The sequence below is a fragment of the Meleagris gallopavo genome, chromosome 12 (genome assembly GCF_905368555.1).
Source record: "Meleagris gallopavo chromosome 12, MGAL_WU_HG_1.1, whole genome shotgun sequence".
In the NCBI taxonomy this organism is placed as follows: Eukaryota; Metazoa; Chordata; class Aves; order Galliformes; family Phasianidae; genus Meleagris; species Meleagris gallopavo.
Genome location: NC_139415.1, coordinates 19,171,360 through 19,197,891, shown reverse-complemented (window position 1 = coordinate 19,197,891; position 26,532 = coordinate 19,171,360). Strand labels below are relative to the sequence as shown.

General features: G+C 44.1%; 1 protein-coding gene across 5 annotated transcripts; it reads right to left on the bottom strand.

Moving 5' to 3' along the window:
* Nucleotides 1-115: 115 nt before the first annotated feature.
* Nucleotides 116-26,463, bottom strand: SPG11 (SPG11 vesicle trafficking associated, spatacsin). 5 transcript variants are annotated; one of them, XM_085233922.1, is made up of 40 exons: nt 26,004-26,463; nt 25,739-25,923; nt 25,021-25,248; nt 24,499-24,697; nt 24,260-24,397; nt 23,021-23,487; nt 22,650-22,795; nt 21,774-21,906; nt 21,307-21,462; nt 20,507-20,685; nt 20,159-20,335; nt 19,814-19,885; nt 19,276-19,403; nt 18,419-18,597; nt 17,782-17,989; nt 17,065-17,268; nt 16,091-16,197; nt 15,214-15,359; nt 14,524-14,685; nt 14,037-14,103; nt 13,399-13,564; nt 12,439-12,644; nt 11,762-11,870; nt 11,082-11,241; nt 10,206-10,451; nt 9,778-9,978; nt 9,354-9,461; nt 8,115-8,277; nt 7,513-7,727; nt 6,651-7,392; nt 5,782-5,924; nt 5,004-5,202; nt 4,171-4,308; nt 3,782-3,915; nt 3,214-3,321; nt 2,757-2,925; nt 2,006-2,094; nt 1,372-1,527; nt 1,015-1,166; nt 116-619 (listed from the first exon to the last, which is right to left on the bottom strand). In XM_085233922.1, exons 1-40 carry the CDS (start codon nt 26,327-26,329, stop codon nt 439-441), a joined length of 7,392 nt encoding a protein of 2,463 aa, XP_085090048.1. In that variant the 5' UTR covers nt 26,330-26,463; the 3' UTR covers nt 116-438. The 5 variants fall into 5 exon arrangements, 3 of the variants coding, with proteins under 3 accessions (XP_085090048.1, XP_085090049.1, XP_085090050.1); XM_085233923.1 differs by lacking the exon at nt 9,354-9,461; XM_085233924.1 differs by lacking the exon at nt 26,004-26,463 and having other exon boundaries at nt 25,735-25,867.
* Nucleotides 26,464-26,532: the final 69 nt, after the last annotated feature.

Below are 26,532 nucleotides of genomic sequence, written 5' to 3'. Positions count from 1 at the left end.
TGTTGTTCAGAGTTGTAAAAAGACTTAAACTTCATCACTAAGCTGGAAAACGGAAACAAGCTGATCAGATAGGAATTAAAGGTGACAAGCAGCAGGTGATCTGTAGCACGTAGGAGCCAATTAATTCTGCTTATTTTATTGTCAGTGTGCAGGACGCATTACTTCATTTTTCTGTTGGTTTAGGTGCAGTTCTATGGTGATCCCTTCTCCCCCCAGTTCCTAACGCTCTGCGGATCCCTGAGGTCCAGGGCCAGTTGTACCAGCCCATATTTGCCATCAGTCAGGTATTTGGAAAGGGTAGGATTTATTGTACAGAACACCTTCAGGTTAAGACAGCATCAACCTTTTAAATATTTACAACCATCACCATTTTTCTGGAGTTACTGTTACGTAGTAGAACCCTACTGACCATGCAGGCTGTGGTGCTGGTGTGTGCTTCTAGTTGGATAACATGTCGTTAAGGCAGCATCCAGTCTGCGCGTCCTTCAGGAGCATATTGACCACGTCGTAGAACTTGTTATCATAGGCCAGCCTGTAGTACGTGGAGATGTCCTCGCAGTAAGCCAGCAGCCTCTTCAGGTTTCTCAGAGCACCGTCAGTGGGTGGGTGCTGCTTACACCTGAAAATAATTTCATGTGACATTCAGATAGGCTTTGCAGCCAGTACAGCTTTCTGTCTTGCTAAAAGAAAAGTATTTCTCAAAAGGAGGCTGTGCTCAACAGGTACATTTGCTTCTCTTGGCTGCTTATTTTGCTGCAGTTCATTTTAAAAAGTTGCACTATGACCAGCATTAGTTATGGCTCTCTATTTACCCTGCTCAATAAAAACAATAATTGATCCACTGCTGTTATTTCCACACTATGCCTAAGAAACTGAGCATGCATTCCAGGTTCCTGTATGCTGTATTTTAGCACAGATAAGTCTCTAACAATACTAGGACTTGCACGCTATTGATGTGCAGCTGCTTCTGCCCATGAAAAACCAAGTTCCCAACGTGACTGGAGAGTTACTCACTTCTTAGCAATCTCCTCAAACAGGGCAGGCTTCAGCAGTCTCTGTTGTTTGAATTCTTCTAAGTAAGTGAAGTCTCCCTTAGCGATCACTTGTTGGTACAGAACTTCAGCCCAATCTGGAACAAACTCATATGCCTCGGCCACAACAGCCGCCTGCAGGGAGGAGAGATGCTGGAGGTACAGGGCAGGAACAAATGCTTAACACAGATGTTGTCTTCTGTCAGCAGCACTGCGAGGGCAGCACACCTGCAGGCCTCAGTGGCCACGTGGCAGAGCCCACAGGAGCCAAGTGCTCACACACCTGCTGGTTACAGCTATGGGTTTCCAAAAAAGCAGCAGATGAGAAAGCCCAGCTTACTTGATAGAATCGAGGCAAGGACACAATGCATTCCATCAGGTTCTGCCTGCTCCTGTTAATCAGCATGGTGCTCTGACCGGTGCTCAGAAAATGCAGCTGCAGAGTGATGAGCTTCGTGAGGCGGCGGCAGCGCAGGGCCTGGCGGACACAGGAGTCCTGGAAACAGAAACGCTCTGAAGGAGGAGGACAAACTGCTGACTGAAACGCCCAATTCAGAGCCATCCACTATTTGGCCGTGTACAGCAACGCCCTGTCACACACTGATCAATCCCATTAGTTTTAAATGAGATCTCGCTCACTGCGAGGATTATTTTCATGATCTGATCACCCTGGTTTCTAAACGCTCTTTGTATTGCTTTATTCTCACTTGCCCTGAGTGTAAAGCAGTTACGCTCACAGTCGCTCCTTGAGGACATGGGAACCTCACTGCACTCCTCCAAGTCTGACTGGTGAGCAGCATGCAGTGCTGTGACAGCAGCCTTACTGGGGCTGCTGTGTGCTGCACAACTGACAAACCCTGAGGTTCACGTGCTGATGTTTTATGGGGCCGGAACCCTGCTCAGCCCCACAGCACCTCTTTGATCCCGCAGTTCAGCTCACTTCTCGTGTGCCATACGGTTCTATGTGCTGTTACCTTAGAGTAACTTTCTGCTGCATCAATGAAGAGGGTCAGAGCTTTCATCAGCAGTTTCTTTAAGTTTGCAACATCCTGAAGAGACTCCTCTGAAATGGGAAAAAAAATGGAATAATGAATTATTTCCACAGGTGACAAAGTAAGATGAAAAATACTTAGCACCAATTCTGTGTGCACTCATTTCAGAAAGTGGCAAAAAACTCTCTCATATCTATATAAAAGAAAAAGCTCTAGGAAATGGTGAAGCTGTTAGAGCTGTTTGGCTGTGAGCCAGAGCTGCTGCAGGAACTGCCAGCACATCACACAGCGGGGAACTCAGATGGCAGCAGGTTCTCTCACACACACACAGTAATGCTCTACCTCTATGCTTTTGTAAAGCAAAACAAATGAACACAAATCCCTACACTGCATCACACCAGCGTAAGCGAGGGAAAGCTGCATGTGTCCTGACCTCCTCCCAGCACTGAAATGTTACATTCCAGTAACAGCCAAAACCTCAGCTCCTTGAAAAAGACCAACCAGAGCAGGCAGATGCACTGCAGGGTGCAAGTGGGGCCCTCTTCCAGCCAGGGCAACATCAGTGGGTGTTACAGAACAGTGCAGGGAGCCACAGCTGCATTCACCAGCACGTCTTCCTTCTTAACACAAACACAACATTGAGGGACCTTTTGTTGATCGTGTGCTGCAGACTGCAGCAATCTGACCTACTGCAGCAGTGCACACACTCCTTGGCTTTGCAGCTGACACTCACCCCACGGCTGAGACTCAATGAGTTTCAGCTGTATGCAAGCAGCAGCCTCGTGATTCTCTCCAATTTCCCGGCACATGCTGAAGCAAAGGGCGATCATGTTGTGCTTCTCACTGTCCCCTGGGCGGCAGCGCTTGATGTAATCCAGCAGCGCTGTCTTCAGTGTCCCACTCTGCTCAGACAAAGGATTACCACGTTCAGATTCAAAGAGCTTATTTCTTACTCACATCTTTGTACTACAGGCAGATCTGTCCTGATACTATTCTGCAAAACGTGCTTACTTCTCTCTTTGGGATATCTAATGAACTCAGAATTAATTCATTACTTGGGAAAATTATTCTACGCTTCCTACACTCCAGTAATTGGGATCTCCAGACAAATTCACCTTGCTGTGAAATATCAGTTTCTGATGTAGACACAGCGCTCTGGAAACATTCCTCTTTCATTTCCCACCACCTACCGGGTCTAACTTCTTTCTCATGAGCACCTCAAAGTAATGCTTCTCGTGCAGCAGCTCAAATATGTAGGTCATCTCATTGTATCTGCCAATCCCAGTGAGCAGACGAACCTGTGGAAGCAGCAGTGTAAGTACACAGCTCACACTAACAGAAAGATGGTCTGTCAGAGGGCAGCAGTGCTGTGCTGGGGAGAAGGCTGTGCTCGCTGTGGACGGACGGCACAGCAATGCAGTGCATCACACAGGTGGATGTTCCCTCAGAGCCGAGAGGCTTTATCTTTAAATCAGCTGCTGCTCTGTTTTTGTTGTGATGGGAAAGGGCGTACTGTTAGCAAATACCAACACCCAGTGACCTTGTAGGTCTGTCAATACATTCCCCTCGCAGTACCACCATTACACTGAGCACAACGTGAGCCGTGCAGCACGAGCACTGCCACCCACAGCTGAGGGACTCCTCCATCCCACCACACCCCGACCCTCCACGACTGCTCAGAGCATCACCTGCTGAAGAAACCTGGAAGAAACCATCACACATGCTCTAGGCAACCAACACGGCAGCAAACACACGCACCATAAGTCCATACTCATCGTTAGGTGCCAAATGCTCATCTGTGAGAAGCCGTGCTGCCTGCAGGACCCTGGTGATTCCTTCCATGTGGCAAGTCAGACTAAAGCAATTATGGGCCAAAATCAGCAGTTCTGTAACTGAAGAACACAAGAACTCAGTTATTTCAGCTATCAGCACACACACACAAAAACAAAACTGTGTTTTGCTTGCAGAGTAAATTCATGCAATGCTTTAGCAATACATTTATTGTCCATCTATTCAGATTACCATCAAATCTGAGATAAATAGCGGATGCTTTTGCCAGCATTGCTTTTATTCTTTGTGATGTGATCTCAAGCCAATGCTGCCATGCTTGGTGATGCACTCCTTATCATTGCTTGCCATCTACTCACTGCATGACAGTTCCCCACGTGGCACAGAGGAAATTTTCTCCAGCAGCTTCATGCCCACCAGCGTGTGGTCCTGGCACAGCTTGGCGAGCTGCAGGAACGCCTGGCTCTCAGCTGCAGGGTTGGAAACCTGCTTCTGTCCTGCACAGAGACAGCCAGTCATACCCAAAGTGCTACAGTGACAGAAGAAACAAAACCAACATAGCCTCATCTGACTGAGTTAGGGCTTGGAACTACATTCTCAAGACATTTCTGATCTTAGTGCTGAGATGTGGGAATCAGGTACTACTACTATGGAAATCCAATCCTTCTGAACATCTGTATTGCCACTGCAATGACACACACCTATAATTTCACACATCCAGCAAGCTGCTGCTGCTGAAAAAGAGCATTTTCTAACCCATCCCTTGCAGTGGCTCTGACTTGTACTCTTCCATGAATCAGTTCAACTCATGAACTCGAAAGAAAACTCTTGCTTTCTGCTGGGTTAGTAAATTGACTCCTCTAAGAGTGGTGCCTGAAATCATCCAAGCTTACACAAGTGAACTGATACGAGGGGAACAGGAAGAGTACAAGTCTGCAAGGGAGAGGCAGGAAAAGTAAGGAAGAGAGGAAAGCACAGCCTGAATCCTAGATCTCCTGATGGCTCATCCTTTCTCACAGAGCTTTAATGTTAATTGTCATAATGTAATATTTTTATAACCTTACAGAGCTGCCTAAACGTTACTATGATAAGCACTCCAGTATCTTCAGAGCAAGGATGATTCTTCAGATACAAAGATACCACATTTTCAAACAAAAAAAAGTTAAAAACCAAGACTGAGTGCCATTAGTACCTTTTCCTTCTGAAGAGGCCAGCAGCTCCTGCACGACTTCTTTGGCCACCAGCTCTGCCACAGTTTCGGGCTGCAGGCCCTGTGTGGTGATGAATGCCTGAGCCCTCCTGCACCGCTCTGCCTGCTGGGAGGACAGAATGGCTCGAAGCACTTTTTCAGGGTCAAGGGCTGACATCTCACTGTAGGAGCAGTTCAGTTCCTAAGAAATGTACATGCAGTTAAGAAGATGCACAAGAAGAAATCCAATCACAGCACATATATTGACTCGCAGTATCTCATCTTAATTGGCCAGTGCAAGGGAAGTGCTGCAGGAGGAGATAAAACTCAGTTTCAAAACACATGAACATAATCTTATGGCACTTCACAATGCCTTCATCCGTGTATGTTCAGTGTTAATCTTCTCCAGACCAGGGTGGCATACAAGAACTCCATCGGAGCTTAATGCAGAGCTGCTGCTAACAGACAGATACTTTCCTGAACAAATAAAACCCAAACAGCCACACAAAGGCCTAGCTCAATGAACAACATATGCCTGAAGGATTATTAAAAATGCACATCAAAAGAGACTCAGGCTGAGATCTGGCTTACTGGAGTGAGGTAGGAGCCTGGGGAGTCGAGGAGCATCTGGCCATGTTTCCACACAAGGGCTGGCAGTACTGCTCTTGTTTCTGGCACCTAAGCAGTACTTCCATCACTCCTTATCCTCCTCTGCACAAACTTCCAGAGCACAGCCTGATACAAACCGCTCAATTCCTTAATAATGTTACCAGAGCCATACCTTAGAAAGTTCGTACAGACAGAGAACCTGTCTGCAGTAGTTCCTCCCATGGACACATTCATCTGTGAGAGCCTTCAGACTGAGGACGATCTGATCATCCAGAGATGGGTCTGCAATGTGCGTCCAGTCCTCTAAGCTGGATGCTGGAAACAAGAACATTACGAATTCCTGCCTCACAAAGACAGGTAGCAGCAAGCCTCCCACCTGCAGCAAGACCTCACAAGTCTGCAGCAAGTTCAGCATACTTTCTCAGCCTTTGAAAACTGAACTCTTGATACCAGTGGTCTATTATTATCATTATTGTTACAATATACACAATATGGCAGAACACAAATGATTAAAAATATCCACACCACCTTAGATTAGAATTCCTAAGCAGATGAGAGCAAGGAAATGGGTTCAGCAGTGTTTCTGATGGCTTAGGCTTCATTTACCCCATTCTATTCTTATTAAGCCTTACACATCTCAGTACTGGAAACCTTTCTAGTTCGTACTTCATGAATAGGCACATGGTGTTTTATACAGAACTACTACTAAGAAACACTAAACCCACTACAATGCACAAAGAATTCAGACAAATACATTCATGAAAGTAGTTCCATGCATCAGCTCCACAAATGCACTCAAGATTTACGAGAGCCTGCGTTCCAGAAGCAGGAACACCGATCATGCTCAGCAATGCTTCACCTGAATTGTGAACTAGAAAAAACAAATGGTTGAGACTCTGAAACACATCGAGCCTGGGTGCATTGCAGGACTTTGGAACCAAATAAATAACCTGCAGAAACTTCGGGGAAACAGTAACTAAGAAGAGTCCTTTAGGAGGACAGCTTCATTACTTGTCAGGTGGCTGAATCAGTGCTACTTACTGCTCGGGACTCTGCTCTGCTGCGACGCGCTGCTTTCCTGCGTCTTCTCTGCTGCTACAAGAGCCTGAATATCTGTGTGCAGTTTGTCCAGGTCAGCCTCCCCCGAGGCCAGGGCTCTGCAGTGCAACACCAGTGAAACATCTCTGCTGTAGAAGTGGAAATAGCGACACACACGGCTGGCCTCGTGCACGCTCCCTTCATCGAGAAGGCATCCGAGCAGAAACCTGAGCGCCGCCTCCTCATCACCAGCCAAGGTCTGCTGACACTCCCTGAATTCCAGACCCTCCACCTTTAAGTAGTTTGGTGTGTTCAGAGCAGGTAGCTTTGAAAAAGAAAACTCCTTGGCCAAGTTGTCAAAAGTAAAATCCCCATTCACTGCAGCACAGGAGGAGCACCTCGACCTGCCTGACCCCTCATCTGCGGACAGAGTTTGCTGTGTGATACGACAAATCCAGATCTCTTTCTCTATCTCTTCTAGTTTGTCCAGCGCCATCGAGACGTCCTTGGCTAGCCAATGGCCAGCCAGGGTAAGCAGCAAATGTCTCTCTGTAATGCTCTTTATCTTCTCCTGAACTGAGGATTCAACCACCACGTTGGCCTGATTCAAAAAGAAATCCGATGCAGCTTGGCTGGAGATGGAATTTTTCATGAAGCTGTCGTTACATTTTTTCCAGAATTTAATTCTTATCTGATCTTGATCCCACTCTCCCATGTCTCTTAAAAGATGTAGATCTCTTAGAATCTGCAAAATTCACACAGGTTTTACAAAGCTTCCAAAACAAACAAACATAAAGCTATATTCTCGATGCTGCCAGTAACAGAAGCACCAGGAGGTGACCATCACTGCTGCCCTGTGCCGTACCTCTCGGGTAACCACGCTGTCTGCAGGCAGTTCAGCCAGCACTGCCACCTTCCGAGCCAGAGAGAACATTCCTTTCTCTTGGAGCTGCTCCAGAATTGATCTGCACTCATTCTGAAACGTTTCTGGGCTGAATCTGGTCAGCATGGAGGGATTAATGGACACGGAGGAACCCTTCAGGATCTCACTGAGCGCACAGAGTTTCTTCACATGAGGGCCTGTTTCAATGGGGCACAAACAGTGACAGCAGTTGGTTTTGAACTCAGCTTATGCCAATGCCAGCATGCAGCCTGCCAGAGGAGCACAGATTTTACACTCTAAAGCTTACATGGGACTAAAAATGTATCTAAGCCCAGAACTGAAATACTTCTGTAGATAAGGTGTGCCCCTCACCAGCACACACCTGTGCTTACCCATATTCCCAACCAGACTTGCACACAACTTTCATCACTGCAGTTCACCATAAGAACCAGTTCTGGTTACCCCAGTTCTCTCACTGAATGAAGCACCACAAACACACGCCAAGTAATCGCCTTCAGTCACTCCAGTAACACTGCACTGCAGGTCAAAGCCGTCATTTCACCTCACAGAGCAGCTCTATTTACCAGCAAGCAGGAGATCATCTGTTGCAGCAAGCAGCTGTAAGAGCTTTCCCAATTCGTATTCTGTCCTACACTGCTGCAGCATCAACTCCAGAAGAAACAAGGCCTGTGATTCCAGCCACTGCACAGGGACTTGAGAAGCTGCCGGTCCATCGCCGCTCTTAAGCTGTGCGTACAAAAAGAACTGTGAGTTTGGGGCTTATTTTCGGTGAGTTTATTCTGCACGTTGCTGACAATCACACTGGTTATCAGAGATGCTCCACATCGAACTCCTTCAGGAAACACCACGTGCCAGCCCCACGGGGGGATGCTCCATCACCCACGTATGTTGGACTTCCATTTGAAGGCAGTCAGTTTTACTGCAGGGCTCACGAAGCTGAGGAGGAGACAGAACTGCAAGAAGGATGAACAGATAGCTAAAATAAATGGTTAGATCAACAGCTCAGCACACTTCTGTACACTTCATAAGCACATTCACTGTGTGAGTGGTGCACAGGAAAAGGAAAGTGAGCAGCATTAGCTTGAATTGCAGGAAGGAAAACAACGAAGCATTATGGCATGCAGCGCTGATTCCGAAGACATTCATGGGACTAGAAAATCACAGTGGAAAGGAAAGCACTGAGGTTATCTGTATGCAAATCCTTGTGTGACAAACAAGGAACACAGAATGAAACCACTTTGATCCTTTGAGAACTGACTGCTAAGTCAGTGTTCTAAATGGACTTCAGTTCTAAATGGCAATTGAGTTCACTGAGCAATTGTCAAAGAGGCGTTTGTACAACTGCTAACAACTGCCAGAACCAAAGCAATGGCACTGATGCTTTCAGAAACCCAGGGGCATACTTAAGAACAGCTCTCTCTCTCGAACAGGCAGCCCCTGTAAGTCACTGGTCTATCAGCACAGCACAGAATACCACAGATAATTCCAACAGTGGTCCTACCTGAGTCAGTGTCAGCCCTCAAACAATGAAATGCTCACACATGAAAGCTACAGTGGCATTTTAGCCTGCTGTAGCAACTCAGAATAAGACTAAGAAAAATACACTGCAGGTTTGAAACAAATAATCAACTACTTTCTTCCATCACCTATCAAAAGAATCTGCTGCAAACAATTCATTCAAAAAGAATCAGCTCCTAGATCACTCTGAACACTTATAACTTCAATATAAGACATCAGATAGCTGCCACATTCTAATAGGGGGGAAATCACTGCAAAGACATTCACAGAAAACGAATCCTTACATTTGTGAGGAGTTTCTGAAACTCGTCCAGTTTGGTTTTAGCCTCGTTGTATTTTTTACAGTTCATGCACAGATCGTACATCTCCAGTATATGCAGTAAAGGGGAATCCTTTAAGACACAAAAACAGATTATAACTCTTCCCTAAAAGTACTTCAGTAAAGGAAGAATTCTGTTCCTAACCAGAACAATAACGTTCTCATTTATTAACACTGCATGCAAGCTTGAGGTGTGATCTTCAAGCCTGTAATGGTTGGAAGAACTTCCATTCAAAGATCTCCTTACTTGGCTGTGTTGTTCAATATATCACATCCAGGCTACCCAGACCACAAAGAACAAGACAGAGGGGAATCTACAGGCGTTCTTCCCTCCGAGAAGACGTGAGCTGCACTCAAGCACTTACGCTCACTCAATGACATGGCCTTACCTTTAAAAAGAGCTGGAATCCCCTTATAAGTGTTTGACATTTTTGCTTTCTTAAAAACACTTTCCAGATAAGTGACAGGTCATGAAGATCCCACTTGTGATTTTCTACTGAGCTCTGAATATGTTTTGTTGCTTCAGATCTGGTAACATTATCCACACTGGTAATTATCCAGACACAGAGACAGTGAATAATGTCAGCCTCCTGTCAAATAAAAATGATGGGTTTGTAATGACCAGACAAAAAATGTCACTTCATGACACACAAGTTGGCCAAATGTGTGAGACAACTCACAACAATTTCCACAGAAATTGAGAAAAATTGATGAGTGCAACCTACATATTTACTGAGTATAGCAACTGCACAATAAGAGCATCTCAATTGCTAATTATCTATTCCTCTAAAAGATAAATAACTCAGGCAGTACTCACAGGGAAACACGCTGCTAAAACACTCAGAATGGGAGCGTGGTCTCTCAGTCCTTCAGCCAAAAGGTGACACGAAGCACTGGGGCCCTCCTGACACCGGAAAAGGATTTGGAAGAGACCGTCTGCATGTCTGCTCCCAGTGCTGCCCTCAGGACCCCCCGCAGCGCCGTGCAGAAGCGGTGACTTCTCCAGAGCCAACATCAGGTGATGCTGTATAACGGGAGCGAAGCCTTCAAGGACAGACGTGACCTAGGAAAACAATGACAGCAGCATGCAGAGCAAGGCCCAAGGGGGACGAGGGGCAAGGCTGACTGAGGCTCTACATGTGCACAAAAGTCAGACACCTTTCACATTCGATTCTTCAGAATGCTTCTGGAGAGCTGAGAAGGAAACGTGTTTGCAGATGTGAATTATTCCACTGAAATATTGAAGCTCCCCTTTTACGTGAAGCTACAGTGACTCCCAGAGAACCCATTTTTCTCATCTCTCATACTGCCACCAGTGTACGATGACACACAACTCCTCCAGTTGTGGAGTTACACATTTTCTTCTCGAGAAAGCAACAGAAGGATTAAGGTTAAAAACAAAGAGGACTGCTAAGTGTCTCATAAGCTGGAATTTTCCAGTGAGCTTCTTCCCATTATCTTTTCTAAATTGCATTTAATTGTTACCTACTGGCAATATTTTATTAATTTTAAATTACACTTAAAACCAAAAGGAGTGTAACTTCTACTGAACATATGGGAGCCATCCCTTCAATAAAAAAAGAACAGTACCAAAATTCTTCTCTTCTCCTCTTTTCTCTTTTTTTGGAGAACATCACAACGAGCATTCATGAAGATCTCTGTCTTCATTTAAAACCATACACAGACAGCTCACCTCATCTGGCTTATAGCTGTACAGCTGGGCTTGGATGATGAACTGCAGCCAGTCGTTGGATTTAGCACACTCCTTCAGGTATGAGGTGCTCAGTTTCGTCGTATGGAGTTTGCAGAACTGCATCACCAAGGACCACTGCCGTCTGGAGTCGCTGGATGTCCTGCACAGAATTTAAAATAAAAATTAAAAAAAGGAAAAACACATAAGAACAAACCTTTAAGCTTCTGCTGGAATGAACTGATGTTCCTATCAGATGTCACCAGTGTGTAACTATGGCCCAAGATCCACACCTGCAAATGGCAGCACCTGCACATCCCACTGACCTCACCTCAGCTATGTCAGCCCTGCAGGAGCTCCCACACCACCACAGTCTGTCCGCATTCCCTTCCATGAAGCCTCTGTCTTGACAACAAAAGCTTTGAGAATAATCCCACAGCCTTCCCTCCCAGGTGTCTCTGTGGAGCAGTAAGTCAGATGTGCTGACAGAACTCTGTAATTCTTGCCAGCACGCCTCTCTTGCCTCTGCTACTTGACCCTGGAACTGTATGCTAAACTCAAATACTGTTATCCAGTGTACTACAATAAAACACACCCAGATCTCAGTGTCTGAAATTACAAATGATAAAATTCAACGCTCAATTTCAATTTGCCATCATAATCCTTCAAGTCATTTTCCTTACCTCTTTATTCCTTGATGCTCAATTGAATCCCAAAAGGCTTCTTCTAAGGATTTAAGAACTTCTTCTGTTGCTGCTTTTTCACCATCAGCCAATCTCATTAACTGTTCAACTGTTCAAAAAGAATACATTACCATTGCTGAGATTAGAGCAGTAGTATCAGGATTAACGGGAAGCACAAGTTCTATTACTGCAAACACTTCAACAACAGCCAGCACTAGGACAGAAGACAGCTGCAGATGTGCAGTCAGTAATCCAACTTTCCAGTTATTCCTAGGATAAATTTGATTTCTTTACAGCTTTGAACATCTGATTCCACTGTGGTTGCAGACAACTTTCCAAGTGCAAAAGAGAAAACCTTTGTTTAGTCCTCTAGTTGTGTTACAGCGTTAGCAAGGACCTTACTGAGGTGTTTAATAGAGCCCTAGGCAGCTGTTTGATAGCATCTGTCAGATACTGCTGCCATTCTGCCTGCACGTCACCTTACAGCCCTCCTGCCTCGTTTGGAATGGGTAGGAAGCAGGAGCACGTGAACAGCAAGAGTTTTAACTCTTCAAATCAAACTCTTCAAACTGTCACTGCATTCCTGAGATGGTAAGCACCATCTGCCAGCTGATCACTGCTTCTCTTTCCAATGAATAAAAGCACGCTAGGCTAAAGAGAGCGAAAAACACGCATACCCAAAGATTCCCTTATTTGATTGTGCTGAGACTCCTCATTTCTGGTTCTGTAACTGAATATCATGTTTGCAACCTTAATATCAACTCTCAGTTTGAGGCTGCTGAGCCCAAGCAGCTCCAGAAAGCACACGCAGGCAGCTGCTACTGAAGGCGTATTGAAGAAAGAGAGGCCCAGAAGAAAGGCTTCATTTCCTGCTTGCTGAATCCTGAAACAAAAGGAGCACCATTCAATAAACATGATTTTTAATTCATTTTCAATCACATACCTAACACAGTTTGCTAAATGCATGGACTTTATCAGCATGAGAAGTGTTCATAAACCAAGTTTCGCATTTAGAAAAAAAACCTGAGGTCTGAGAATGAAGTCCCACATATGACAGATGGTCAAAAAATGAGCAGTTTACAAGAAACTTTTTTTTTTTTAAATAAGCAAAGCCAGTGCAGTTTACATTAAATTTAATTAAAAATGACTGTCAGCAGTTCTTAACTGCAGAATGTCCCATTGTGGAGTTTGCAAGCCAAGCACTGCAGCCTAAAGAACCTGACAGGGATTTGCACAGATAACCAGGGGCTGCAGCAGCAGCTGGCTCACTGCATGTCTGAACACTTCCATCAGCAACTGAAACAATCAGGCATGCTCGAGTCTTACACTGACTTTCTGCAGCACTCAGTACCTCAGCCCACACGGAGGTTTGATTTCCTTTCAGCCCAAACCTCAGCTGTTCACACAAGAGATACTTACTGATTTGTGCAGGAACGATGACAAGAAACATACAGTGACTAAAATACAAACAAGATATTTAGAAACAAGTGGCACTGGATAGATTCCCAGCACACCTGCAGCTTCAAAGAGATACAAGGCACAGCAGCAGGCTGCTGCTGGAGAGGACTGACATTATTCCCTGTGCTCGATGGTAACTTCTGCAGAACTACCACACCACCATTTCTGAGGTAACTTACAGCTGTTTGGGGCTTTTGCTCTTGACCAACTGCTGGACCAAAAATGTTCCGAAGGCAAAAGATGGACGCCCATGGCGCAGGTAGTACAAAAAGTCCAGTCGTTCCATTATGGCGTATTTGTTCACCAGTTCAGGGGATGAGAAATGAGGAAGGTCACTTGATGCATCTAGAAGGAATATTATTGCTTTTATGAGCCGACCAGCAGTTGATTTAAACACAGAAAATGGCTTTCAACAACTAAACACACAATGACAATCCCACACCTCAAATGTCAGCATACCCAAATCCCACTGAAATTCCAATTCTTACCGTAACATCAGAACTCCAGCAGTAACATTTTCTAACAGCTGTGACTGATCACTTTTTCAGAGGCTCAAACTTGTTTTTTAAAACAAAATACTGCTTTTCTATTTCATAATACGCTCAGGAAAAAAAATACGTCTATGAAGAGCTTAGCAGAAAAAGATAACCCAGCCAGACACTATTTCACTTCACAACAAGATTTTAGTGAAATATGTCATTTTGCTGTAAAAGGAATGGCCTTTACTTTAAGTTTTTCTGCCCAACTGTTCCACAGGAAGGTGATCCTACAATCGTGGTTAAAAAAGAAAACCATAAAAACCATGAAACTAACTTACCTGATACAGCAAGGGTATTTGTCGACTGCCAGCCAAATAACTTACTGGGGTCAAAGGGCACTAATGACTAAAAGATGAGACACAAGATACATTAAGACACCTTAACATTTTCTCATCTGTTCAGACTAGAAAATATTTCAGGGACCCACAGTAGCAGATACTCTAGAATTGCCTGTGCTGCCATCAAGCAATGACAAATCTTGCTAATTCTCTCCCAAAGATACATGTTTGTATCCTCATCTACTGAGTGGATAAATAAGTGCACCAAAACTTTGATTTTAGTTTAAGGAAACAAGGAAACACACATTCAAGTATTTTGCTGCAGTGAGATCTCAGCAAAGCTACCATTTTCCTAATAAAAAAATCTTCTATGGCATTTCTTCCAGCTTGCAGTTTAGTTCATACCACAGATGTGAAATAAAAGGTATTTGCCCAGAATTACAGCAAACCAAATAGCTCTAGCAAGAGCAAGAATCATTCTGCATACCTGAACAAGGTGGTAAAGGGAGATGTCAGATGGCAAAATTCCATGAGAGGTGCAAGGGGGAAAAAGAGCAGCTCTGAGTTTGGGGTAAGGGCTCAATGCCATTTTTAAGAGCTGAGGATCAACTTTCTTTAGTGGTTTCTCTGTATCTTCATTCTGAAGAACCTGCAATGAAAGGAAGTGGAATTATTTAATCAGGAAGAAGAAACTGTATTGAGATTATAATAAAACAACCTGTGAATGCACAAACAATCTAAGTCGTGGGAATTGGACATTTGGTAACAACACAGAAAGCAGCACTTTTTTCCTGCAAGAATTCTGCAGGTTGTATTAGAAACGCAGTGCTGTAGGTTCTCTGCTATGTAGCACAGCTCCCTGTATTAATAAGATGTTACCATTTGAACCATCCTTCTCTTTAAAAAGTTCCACTCACTTATGACTCATCTTTGACCTCTGCAGCACAACGCCATCGCTTGGCACAACACAGCCAGCAAGCTTTTGTTTCTGTCGTCTTCTGATCCTGAATTTGGTCAACAAGATGAGACATGCAACACCAAAACCAGGCTTTCATATGGCAAGAACCACGACGGTGTTGGTGTGCTTGTTTTTATCAATTCTTTCCTTTGAATTTTCAGCACCTCGTGAGAATTCCTCCCAAAATGCATCAACAATCTGCTGCACACAGATCAGTACCTGATCAATGCCTCCAGGTGCATACATGGTGGTTGCAAGAGCTAACAGTGTACGTCCCTCCAGCAGCATGCTGCTCACGCTGGCTTGATTACTAGGAATCAAGATCTGAGCATTTGCTAGACTCGCCTGAAAAATCATCTTTGGATCTAGAAAGAAAAAGAGAGATGTAATTTAATGTAAACACAATTATTAAGTTGTGCATTATAACTATTCTACAAGCATGAAAAAAGGTAACAGTGACTTTTTCACAACTTACTTGTGAGTATAAGACCTAATTCTCACTAAACCATCCCTGATTTTATACTTCAATTTTACCTACACACATTTCTTTGGATGGAGTCACACACCTTTGCATTGTATTACGTCAATTCCTTATCTTACTTCTCTGAAGAAAAAAAAAAACCTGCAAGCTTTCATTGTTTTTTAATGTGTGCCTCTGCAAGAAATGGAAGGTTAGAAAAGTACAATGAGTTGAGGACACAAACTGTACTGACTTTCAATGACAATAAAAATCTCGGTCCAGGAAAGCACATACCCAAAGGGCAGAGAAATTAGAATGCCTCACATGAAGCTTTAATTTTAATGGTATTTGTGTTTTCTTACCTATTCTCCTTCTGCTGAAACTTCTAGGAAAGTAAGCAAATTAGATGCAATGATGATCACATAGAGACCAATTCTGACAGATCTCCAGATCCCTATGTGCATTTTAAATAGGAATTATAATCCACATTTTAGAGACGTGGACCTGATGCACACGTAAATGATTTGCTGTGGCCAAGAAAAGCCTGCAGCAGAGCAGGGAATTAAACCCAGCTGTCCCAAACCTGCCTATCAGCCTCACCCTCAGAGCAGCTGCTGAGCGAGGCCAGGCTCCTACCTCGTGGGTTACTGGCAACCCCTCTGCACTGCACGAGGAATTCAAACCAGGGATGTGCTTCATGCAGTTCCTTGTCATCCAAAATAGGGCAGTTGGAAGGAGTTAAGCTGGAAATAACAACAGTAGCAGCACAGTGAATGTATGGTATTTGTAAGCATCCTCTGCCCCCACTGCACAAGAATTAAGAAGAGCTGATTTGGTGTTGGAGTGATCTGTCATCTGTTATCACAACAGCCACTCACACCACCCCTGCTGACAAGGTGCACCTTGGAGCTGACAGGACCTCTCTGGCAGCTCCCTTCCTTATGATTCCATGTAATTGCTTCTGCAAATCAAAACAGCAGCTTCCAGAATTCACAACCCCAACCACTTTCCAAAGAAAGGACCAGATTCACACACACCGTTCTCCATAGTCTGAGGGTTTGATAATTCACATGAATTACACAAACTGAAAAAAAAGCTTCTTAGCTTTCCTCTACTGCACTCCACCTTTTTAATAATTACATTGTTAGACTGGAGTTGCAGCTAAGAAATTCTAATCATGAAGTATTCATATATAAGAATATGTTTATAGCTCCAGTAGAGTATTTCTCTCTCTTTGGAATCCCAACTGGTACGAAATAAGACAGAAAGCATTTCTTTATTTCTCAAAGTAAAAAGACCAAACGTGTACCTGCGCTCAGGTGACAGAGTTACTAACAAGTTGGTTTGACTGATTTAAGATTGCAATTCTGTTATTACACTAATTCTGATCATAATTATTTCATTAGCTGACTGACAGACAAATAAATCATGACATTACAACCTGAATAAAGCTTCAAAATGCATGAAACCCAACACACTGCCTCACAGTTTGATCTTCAAATGATGCTGCAAATGGCAAGAGCCTGGTAAGACTCTTACTGCCAACTACTACAGCTGTGTTTCATTACTTAAATCTGCACGTAACTCAATGAATAAAAACACATCCATACCTGTAGTAATCTAGGTATGTGTATAACATATACTGCAAATTGTGTTCTAAGCAGTGAAGGACAAAACGAGCATGGAAGTCCAAGCCACTGGCAGTGCTGTACTTTGGGACGGGGTGAGGATTTTGCAGAACTCCTCCGAGGGAAACCAATCTTTGGAGCAGAAGTTCAAAATCTTCCAATTCAGAAAGGACAAAAATCCCATTTCTTTAAAAATAAAAAAGAGAAAGAAAAGAAAAGAAACATGCACTGATTAGACAGCTGTGCCTTTAACAAGTGTGGAGGGTGTTTCCAAAATTACAAACCAGAACTTCCCTTCTAGGGAATTATTTCATTAACAAAGCAAAGATAACATGCCAAAATACTGCTGAGAGTGCTTTAACATGTTAGTTACTGCAGCTCATGGCAAAGAACAAGGAATGGCATGGGATGTTTAGAATTTTCTCCCCTGCAGTAAAACAGACAACAGGCAACTATTCTGTAAGACCCAAAGCCTGGCAGAGCACTGCTGCTCTCCCATGTTTCTCACTGCTCTCAGACAGTGCCACAACAAGACTAAAAACAAATGTACCAACTTTCGTGTGCTGTTTTAAACAGTGGTACCAAACTCAATATAAAAATGAACATGCAGCAAAGATCTGATTAACAGCTACTTCTCTAACTATCTGATTTTGGCTTCAGAAAGACAGAAAGCTAGTGTAACACATTAAAGGCACACACCTGGCCAGCTTGTTCAAGATATCATTTCTCATGTAGCCACTACACAACGTGTTTTGGTCGACAATGCTTGCAGTCAGGGGTGGCCATTTACTTTGGCCACATGAACTGTGGTTGGGCTCACATTCTTCAATCCATGAAGTGATTTTAAGCCAGTCGTGCTGGGCTGTCAGGTGCATCCAAAGAGCCTCAGGGTTACATGTGGCAAGCCCTGAGTTTAAAATACAAAAAACAAAGAAATGAAGCCAACAAAATCAAAGGCTGTTGAGCAAAATTTGACATTTCTTTATGTGTCATATGAAACAGGCATTCCTTTTTGCAAACACAATGCTGAGATAACTACATTACAGTAGAATAAGCTTGGCAAAGTAAAAAACCATAGCTAAGTACAGCACTTACAGCAACTGGCAATCAATCAGTACGGCTAGTTCCAAACTCCAGACAGCTCCCTGTCACAACACAACAACACAGATCCTAACAGAAGTGAATACAATATTTTCATTGTAAAAATTAAGAGGATATGCTCACACTCAACTTTGGCTGTACCGATGCCACAACCACAAGATTGCATTCACTACATGAAAGGCAGTCAGATTTTTAATTCAAAACTTCTCTTAAATCTCAATTCCAGAACACCTGCCTTGGCCTTGTTTTCTGGGGAGAAGAATCAGATCTCGAAGGAGCTCATCCCACCACTGAGCCCAGTTCAGCATCACCCTGACCTCCCTGCTGGGAACCCGGCGTCCATCGTGATCCAACAGTGACTCCAGAGTGGCCAAATGTTTGGAAGAGTCTTGTTCCTGTCTCCAGTTCTTTACACTGCAATGAAGTTTTGCATTAGGGCATCTTCTAGTACGCTTTTGTAAAACAGTACACAATCTGACAAATAGGAGACAATGAAAGGATCAAAAACAATCAGAGATTTTGCTAGTTGATTTTTGGAGATAGCAGGACTTACACAGCTAAAAGTCTGAGGAGAACAGGCAAAGAATTTACTAATTTTTCCAAAACTGGCATAGCAAATAATGAGTACTTGAACATTATACAATTATTTAATTCTAAGATTGTTTTTTCCCAGGCTATTTTGTTTGCAATATTATAGAAAACACATCATAAATACAGCAAACATTCCGTTTGAACATGTTTTGCTTGATTAATAACTCCAATAATATTAAATTATTAAATACTGCTTCATTTCTGGTGTCAACATGAACAGAAGACCTCCCCTGCACTGCCAGCAGTGTCACAGCTTAGCTGGGAAGGAACACGACAGCAGCTGTTAAACTGATGTAAAAATAATCAGCTCCCCCTGATCCTCAGTACGAACCCACAGTGATCAGTGTGAGATTAATTAAATCACAGATGACTATTTTATTAGTGCTTTAAATCATACGGAATGCAAGACACAGTATCTGTATACATTATACACACACACACACACACACACAATCCTATTAAGAATATTAATTAATAATTAAAACTGGTAACCCACATTACCTGGAAAGAGATTGCATCTCTTTATTTTCTTGGAAGGACTCCGAGTACAAGCTTTCAACCTGATGCACAAAGTCTATCATTTTCTTCTCTTTTTCAGAAAAATAATTTTCTTCTTGTAAAACTTTGACCTTTAATTCAAATTAAAGTATTACCTCCAATTATAATTTTTCTCTACCTACTATATATCTATGTTGCAACTGATCCTGCAAGTCTAGGGAAAAAGCCAGCCCTAGGAAAAAGCCCTGATTGCACTGAGATAAACGGAGCTCATACTGTGTGCAAAGAGATGAAAAGTGGACGAATGCCAGAACAAATAAATTACATTTTAACCAATTTTTACTTCAGCTGCAAGTGCAAAAGATCACAGACATGTCAAAGTCACGTTTCAGGAAGCACACTGCAAGGTGCAGGGCCAAAACCAGTTCCCCTTCTGAAAGTGTGCTCAGCAGTACAATGCTTTGTCTCAGCATCAACACACCTCAGTCCTTAGAGCTGAGCACATCAGCCAGACCCCCACAGCATCCCTTCCCACACTTACCAGCAAATCTCGCACGTGTTTATCAGCCGTGTAGAAACATATCTTATGCAACTGCTGCTTCACATCAAAACCCTAAAAAAACCAGAACATACTCATTGCATGCTAACTGTGCAAATGCAGATGGACGCTGAGCTCCCTCAGCTTTCTAAAGGCACGCCAGAGATCACAGCAGTTCTCTTAAACGCGTTTATTTTAACTGCATGAAATGCACGTGGTGGAATCGCTGCCTCCACGCCACAGGTGAGCTCCTCCTCACACTTCCACCGCTCGCTCATTTCATTAGTCACATAAAGAAGACATAAAGTCACATAAAGAAGAGTTCAAAATGAACCGAACACCTCTCACCATGTTCTTCAGGAGTGCTGAGGCCTCTCTGGTATTGCCCTTCAGAAGACGGCCATAGACCAGATCCAAGCCCATCCGAAGGAGCTCCTGAAGGCTCTGGGCAGGATGCTGCCGCATTCGGAAGAAGGTCTGGGCCTCTGGCATTTTGTTGCTTAAGATGGCCTCAGCAATGACTTCCTAAAAGGGAAAAATAACCTCTGGAACAAACCGACCCCACTCATCTCCAGTGTTACCATCTTTGTGATTCTTAGTTCCCCTCGCACTGTGAGGACCTTTCCGTATTTCCTTCAAGTCATTTCCTTGAATATTTTTAATAAGAACAGCCAGAACTTCATTATTTGCTTTTACCTCAGGTGTCAGTTTTTCCCACATCTGGCTTTCCTCTATTGCAGGTAGGTCTTCTTCAGAATCACTCCCTACGTCTGCGATATTTACTTGTGACCGAGGGTAGTTTTTCATAAACGTCCTCAGTTCAATGATGTAATCAGCTAAAATCTCTGCAGCCTTCTGCAGGTATCCATCAGGTTCTGCCAAGAACAGCCAAAACAGAATTGAACAGAAGTCAACAGTACAGGATTTTTAGTGCTTATGGATGCTGAACACACTCCCCTAACTTCAATAAACAAAACACACTTGTTCTTACTCCCGTACCAGCTCTGGGGTTTATACCAGGATGTGTGACTGTGCTGCCCCACGGTAAAACAAACTGAAGTTTTCCAGGCAGAAACATTACCTGGTAGGCTATTTCTTCAGCTGTAGTGCTTTCTTAAACAAGTCCACTCTTCAGCCAGGGGAAGATTAGTGTCAGCATAACTCACGTGGCAGCAGTGAGAGAAGAATGAGCAGCCAAGGACTAAATCCAACCAATTTAGCTGCACTGCCATCCACAATCACCTTGAAGCTGTCACTCCTACACGTGCTGATCCAGCTGGCAGCATCCTGTCTGATGTGACAGCTACTGCGTTCACACTGATTTCTCAAATTTCCCCTTAAATAACACCTTTCATTCACTTAACACTAGTGCAAGCTTTTTTTTTTTGTATTGTTAGTTATAAGCAAATGTAGGTTTTAATCCAAAACCCAAACTGTTCTCATCTAAACAACGACAAACTACATTACTATGTATGAGTCAAAACAAGTCACCTCACCCTCTGTGTGGGCAAAAATTTCTTCAAGCTGCTTGCTAAGGAAAGTCAACGTGAGGTTCAGCAGCTGCTCTGAAAAGTGTTTGCTCTGTGGCTCCATGTCATTCTCTCTGATTGCTGAGCAAAGCAAGTTTAAGGCTGGTCTCAGCTCTTGCAAATCTGCAAAAATTACATAGACGGTTACATCTGCATTCTCCTATAAGGCCGATCACATGAAATATAAATTAAAATAAAGGTATGCTGCTAAATTATTTTAAAGTTCGTCAAGCAATCTATCTAAGGTGCTCTGCTTTCACACCAAAAAGCTTGGAACACAACCCAAAAAAGCCACACATTGTCCACCTCTCTGTTATGAGAATTCGAGAAGCTGCAGCATGACATCATTCAAACACACAAGGCAAAGGCAGTACGATGTGCCTTCACACACAGCCAGCAACTGAAAGGCAACTCAGTCAAAGTATGTCACTCACTTTTCAGAAACGAGCAGGATGCACCATCAGCAGACTGCTGGGGTTCGGAGCGGAGTGCAGAAAGATTGAAAAGACTTTCTTTGCTTTTTAAAAATAAATCTACTGTGTCTAGCTGACGATTTTCCAAGCCAGCCTAGGCAGACAGACAGCACCATTGTTATGCACGTATTCTAAAAACATACGGTACATTTATTAGTACTATTTTTCACTTCACATTCAGTGCCAAAGTCTGCATGCAGAAAAATAAACAAATTTAAACTACACATGCAGTAACTGTAGCCTGAAATAACAAGGTGGCATGGTGAGTGCCTGCCATGCCCTTTTAATTGGTTTTGCAGGAACCCTGACCCACTAAGTTTACAGATAAAATGTTAATTAAGCAATTTATCAAAGTTTAATTGAGGATATAAAGAAGTACTATGAGAATCAGGACTTTTAAAATAAGCTTACAGTAACTGACTATTGCTGCCAATCTGCCCTCCTTCCTGGCTCAGCTCCCTGTCTATCAGACCCTTCAAACAGAACCAAAGAACCCCAGCACATCTTCACCTGAGCTCCCTGCCTGAGCACACAACTGAACACACAGACAGAGCTCTGTCACACTGTGCACTGACTGCTGCACCCCAGACCTCTGGATCAATCATTTTTTAAACAAGGATCGCTGACACTTATAAAGGTAGAATTAGAGCACAGGAAAACTGGAGACATGAGGAGAGCTGGTGTGTGGTCCAGAGTTCAATTAGGAGAGGTTCTGAACAACTCCTTAATCGTAGTCGGTTTTTTTAGTCTAGAAATACCACTAACACTGCTACATTTCACTGATTACCCTGAAGCAGTGCTTTTGTTATCTGCAGGACACAAATCAGATCTGTTTACCTCTAGTGCATGTACTGGAATAGAACACCGTCCCCATCCATTGAGGTGACATACAGAATCCACGACTCCAGCACTGCCATAGATCATCAGTCTGTTCAAAAACTCCTCTTGAGTTAAACCAAACAGAATTAAGGAGAGGCCACACTCTGAATAAAAGAATCAAAACATAATTAAAAACATATAAACGAGTTGCTACGTAACAAGATTTGTATCTACTGCCTGTCTACCAAATATCAACATAAAGCTGTAGTCTCCACTTGCATGACAGCTCAGCAAGAACACATTCAAAGTCAGCCAGCAGGGAAGGAGAACAGACAAAACAATGCTCTTCTGGGAAGACTGCACCAGAACAATCACACAAACAAAGTCACCTGTCAGCAGCAGACACAACGGCACGTCCTCGTTGCAATCCACATAAACACTATTTTTGCTGAACTGGTAGTGTGTTACATCTTGGGACTCGAAATCCCAGAGAGCAAGTGTCAGTGCTTTGTCATCTGTCAGGATCACAAACAGAGCTTTGGCCCCAGTCACAGATTTACACTCCAGTTTCACCACTTCTTGTGATAACTGTACAGGGAGGATTTGTTTCCACGGCTGCTCCGTACCACTGAGCTTTGTGCCAGCACTCTGCAATGGCTTGGAAGGGACACACGGAAAAGCCTTTGGAGCAATGGCCAGCGCCTTCTCAGAGGTTTCATAGATTAAGGGATCGTGATCTTCAAGATGGGTAAAATACTGATACCAAGGTAGGTTCACATCACACAGCAAATGTGGGGAACGTGATCTTCTTTTCCTGATTGTGCTGCGCAGGGAGGATAAGTGTGCCTTCCATGACCTGGGATGAAGAAAGCAGTTACCAATAACATAATGTATTGTGGCAGGTACCATGCAGACCAATCAACTTTTAACATTTCCTCAGTCAAACAATAAGCATTTTGGTGTACAGATCAGAACAACCATTTTGCATTTTAGCTGTACCAGGTCCTATTTGTTTCTGTTTAAATACTGCTTGCACCAAGCTGCATGACCACAGCTGCTCTGGTTGGCAACAGCCATGAAGCTGAGAATTTTTACTGGAAAATTGTCCTTTATATCCCAGAACATGCCCTCATTAATTTAAAAAAAAAAAAAAAAAAAAAAAAAAAATCAGTAGAAGAAAATGAATTCATAGAATCATAATATAATCTTATATACATCAAGACATAATTAACATAGTTCATTAGTGTTAATTATTCCACTACTGAGGGTCACAAGGGAGTTACATTTTTTATCTGAACACAAAATATCCTGAAGTCCTCACATACTCACTTGTATTAAGCAGAAAACAAACAGAAAGGTACTCAGAACACAGACAGCTGTCAGTGCTGGTTCAAACCTGACATAACACTACAAGCAGTAATCGCTGCTGGACGCTGCTCAGTGATACATGTGAAGTCATCCTGGTGCGTTTCCTAACTGCAGCCTAACAGCCACGATAGACTGAAAGCACAGTGAGCTTTCACAAAGCAGATTTGCCACAACTACAGGTGAAAAAAGCCAGCAGTTCACTGATCAGTGCTCCATAGGAAGCAAAATGCAGACATGTTAGAATTATTTTCATTACTTACCTGTCTGTGCGGAAAGGCGAGGACAGCAGCTCCATACTGTAGTCAGAACTAGCAAGGTCATCCTCATCAACTCCCTCAGGTGGCTTCAGTGGAAGGCTTTCAGGATCTCTTCTACAAATCAAATGCCCAGGGAACTGTCTGAAAGGAAACGCATATTACATTTTACCTCCCAGATGGATGATTTAAACTTCTAATATTAGTCGCACTTATAACCTTTGGTAATTCTGCTGCAAACATACCTGAAGTACATGTTTAGATCCACAGAACAGGCATTGTTGGAAGAACTGATGATCACAGCAACACTGAGATCGTACGACACTTTGACTGCAGCGAGCGGTGATGTGATGGTGGAACTCCTGTCCCCACCCTGCACACCTCCCTGGCAGAGTGACAGGTCAATGTGTGCTAGATTCACTCCATCAAAAGAATCAAATACGTCTTTAAAAGGTGTCAAAGAAAACGCCAGGTTTCAGGTTGTCCAACGAACAGGAAATGAGACAAGAGGAAAATGGTGAATTTGTGTTACTTTGTGGCCCACGTTAACCTCTGCACAGCAAAGCATTTAGAACTGCTTGTTTCACATAGAGCTTTCTATGCCTAGTTAGGATAGGAAGCGAACAGTGCTTCAGGTGCTGTACAAACATAACTTGTGCCATCTCAAAAGAGTTAATTTATACTTAGAAGTCTTATTCTGACAAAAGAGAAAACCTTGTTCTACCAAACCATTTACACTGAAACCTCATAGCTACTGCAAAGGATACAGATCAAGCCAGAACTATCCAAGAAAAACAGAATCCCCCTGCAGAAGTTTATATCTGTTATTCTTTCCAAAACTGGTGGGGGCAAATCAAGGGTAAAGCAGTCACACGTCTCCAACGATGAACACTCTCCAGGAAAGGTAAGATGCATAACAATAAAGCTGTTGAGCAGAAGTATGCATCTGTTGTCTTTAAAAGACAGTATCCTCAAAGACAAAATCGAAGAAAGACCTGTAAATTTAAAGATATCTTATGATTACACCAATCTGGTACTTCTGTTCGTAAAGGTATCTCAAGAAAATCACAGCTCAGATACACTGCCTGAGCTCCTCAGTTAACTGAAGAAGTTAATGAGAACGCCTACAACAGCAAGCTGTAGGCCTGCAGTCAAACACTAATTAGTTTTTGCAGGATTAGTGCAGAGCCCCACCTGTATGTTTTCCTCCCGTCTGTTCTAATGCCAAACGGGAAATTTGCGATGGCAGTGCTGCTATTATTTCTGACTTTGTGTCACGCAGACATCTCCCCTGAGCAGGGAAACCCCTCCAGCGGTTTGGTATCCGAATACAGAAACACCCCATCACTTTTCAGGTCCATCAGTATTGCTGCTGATTGCTTTAACCACAGCAATCCTTCCCTAGCACTGCCTAGAGCTGCTTTAGCACACGAAGCAGAATAAATCCCGCAACAGCTGGCTATGGACACACTGAAACGCACTCACTGATGCCGTTAGCCTCGAGGAGCTTCTTCAGAGCGCCTTCCTCACAGCCGTGCAGGGGATCCGGGCTGCATTTCCCGTCTTCTCTGGTGAATTCATAGACAAACAGGTCGTGACTTTCACTCACAGCCAGTATTTTCGTTTTGTTTGCTTGCGGATCGTGCTCCGCCGTACTCTCCCACACGAAGCTGAAGATGTAACCATCACCATGTTTATCCGGCACGGCAGCACCGCAGCCCGGCGCTCCCCTCGCGCTCCCGCCACTTACTCAGCCCACGCTCCCGGCAGCACGCTGCTCCGCGCCCGGCCGCCTCCGCCCGGCCCGAGGGACTCCAGGTAGATCCCGTCATGGAACGGCAGGCTGCCCAGCGCGTCCTGCCCCGCGCTCAGCCGGGCCCGCGCCGCGCCCCGCACGGAGTCCCGCTCCTGATCCGGGCGGGCCGCCAGCAGCACGCGCAGCTCCCGCCTCGCTCCCGCCATCCCCCTCAGCGGCGGCGACCCGCGCCCCCGGCCGCCATCTTGGAGGGGCCGCCCTCGCTTCCGGTCTGCTGACGGCGCCGCACGGCGCCCGGCTGGGACTACAACTCCCGGCATGCACCGCTGCACAGCGCCGCGCCTCCAGCCGCAATCTGGGGGGGGGGCAGAAACCGAGAGCGGCGGTCGCCACTTGGGCCGCGTTAGTCTGGAGCGATCCGAAAGGGCCGGAACCTTGCTGCGAACCGAGCCCCATCACCGCGCCGTTACTTGGAAAAAGGCCTTTCTCAGCCTGCGAACGACGCGGCTCAGCAGTTTGTACG

What these genes read in the sequence shown, in the direction of transcription:
- SPG11 (XM_085233922.1), bottom strand. Translation starts at nt 26,329, where the DNA reads ATGCCGGGAGTTGTAGTCCCAGCCGGGCGCCGTGCGGCGCCGTCAGCA. An exon ending in AACACGTGCGAGATTTGCTG is followed by an intron (nt 19,404 to 19,813) that starts GTAAGTGTGGGA and finishes TTTGAATTAAAG; the next exon opens with GTCAAAGTTTTACAAGAAGA. An exon ending in TCAAATAAGGGAATCTTTGG is followed by an intron (nt 11,871 to 12,438) that starts GTATGCGTGTTT and finishes CTTTTTGAACAG; the next exon opens with TTGAACAGTTAATGAGATTG.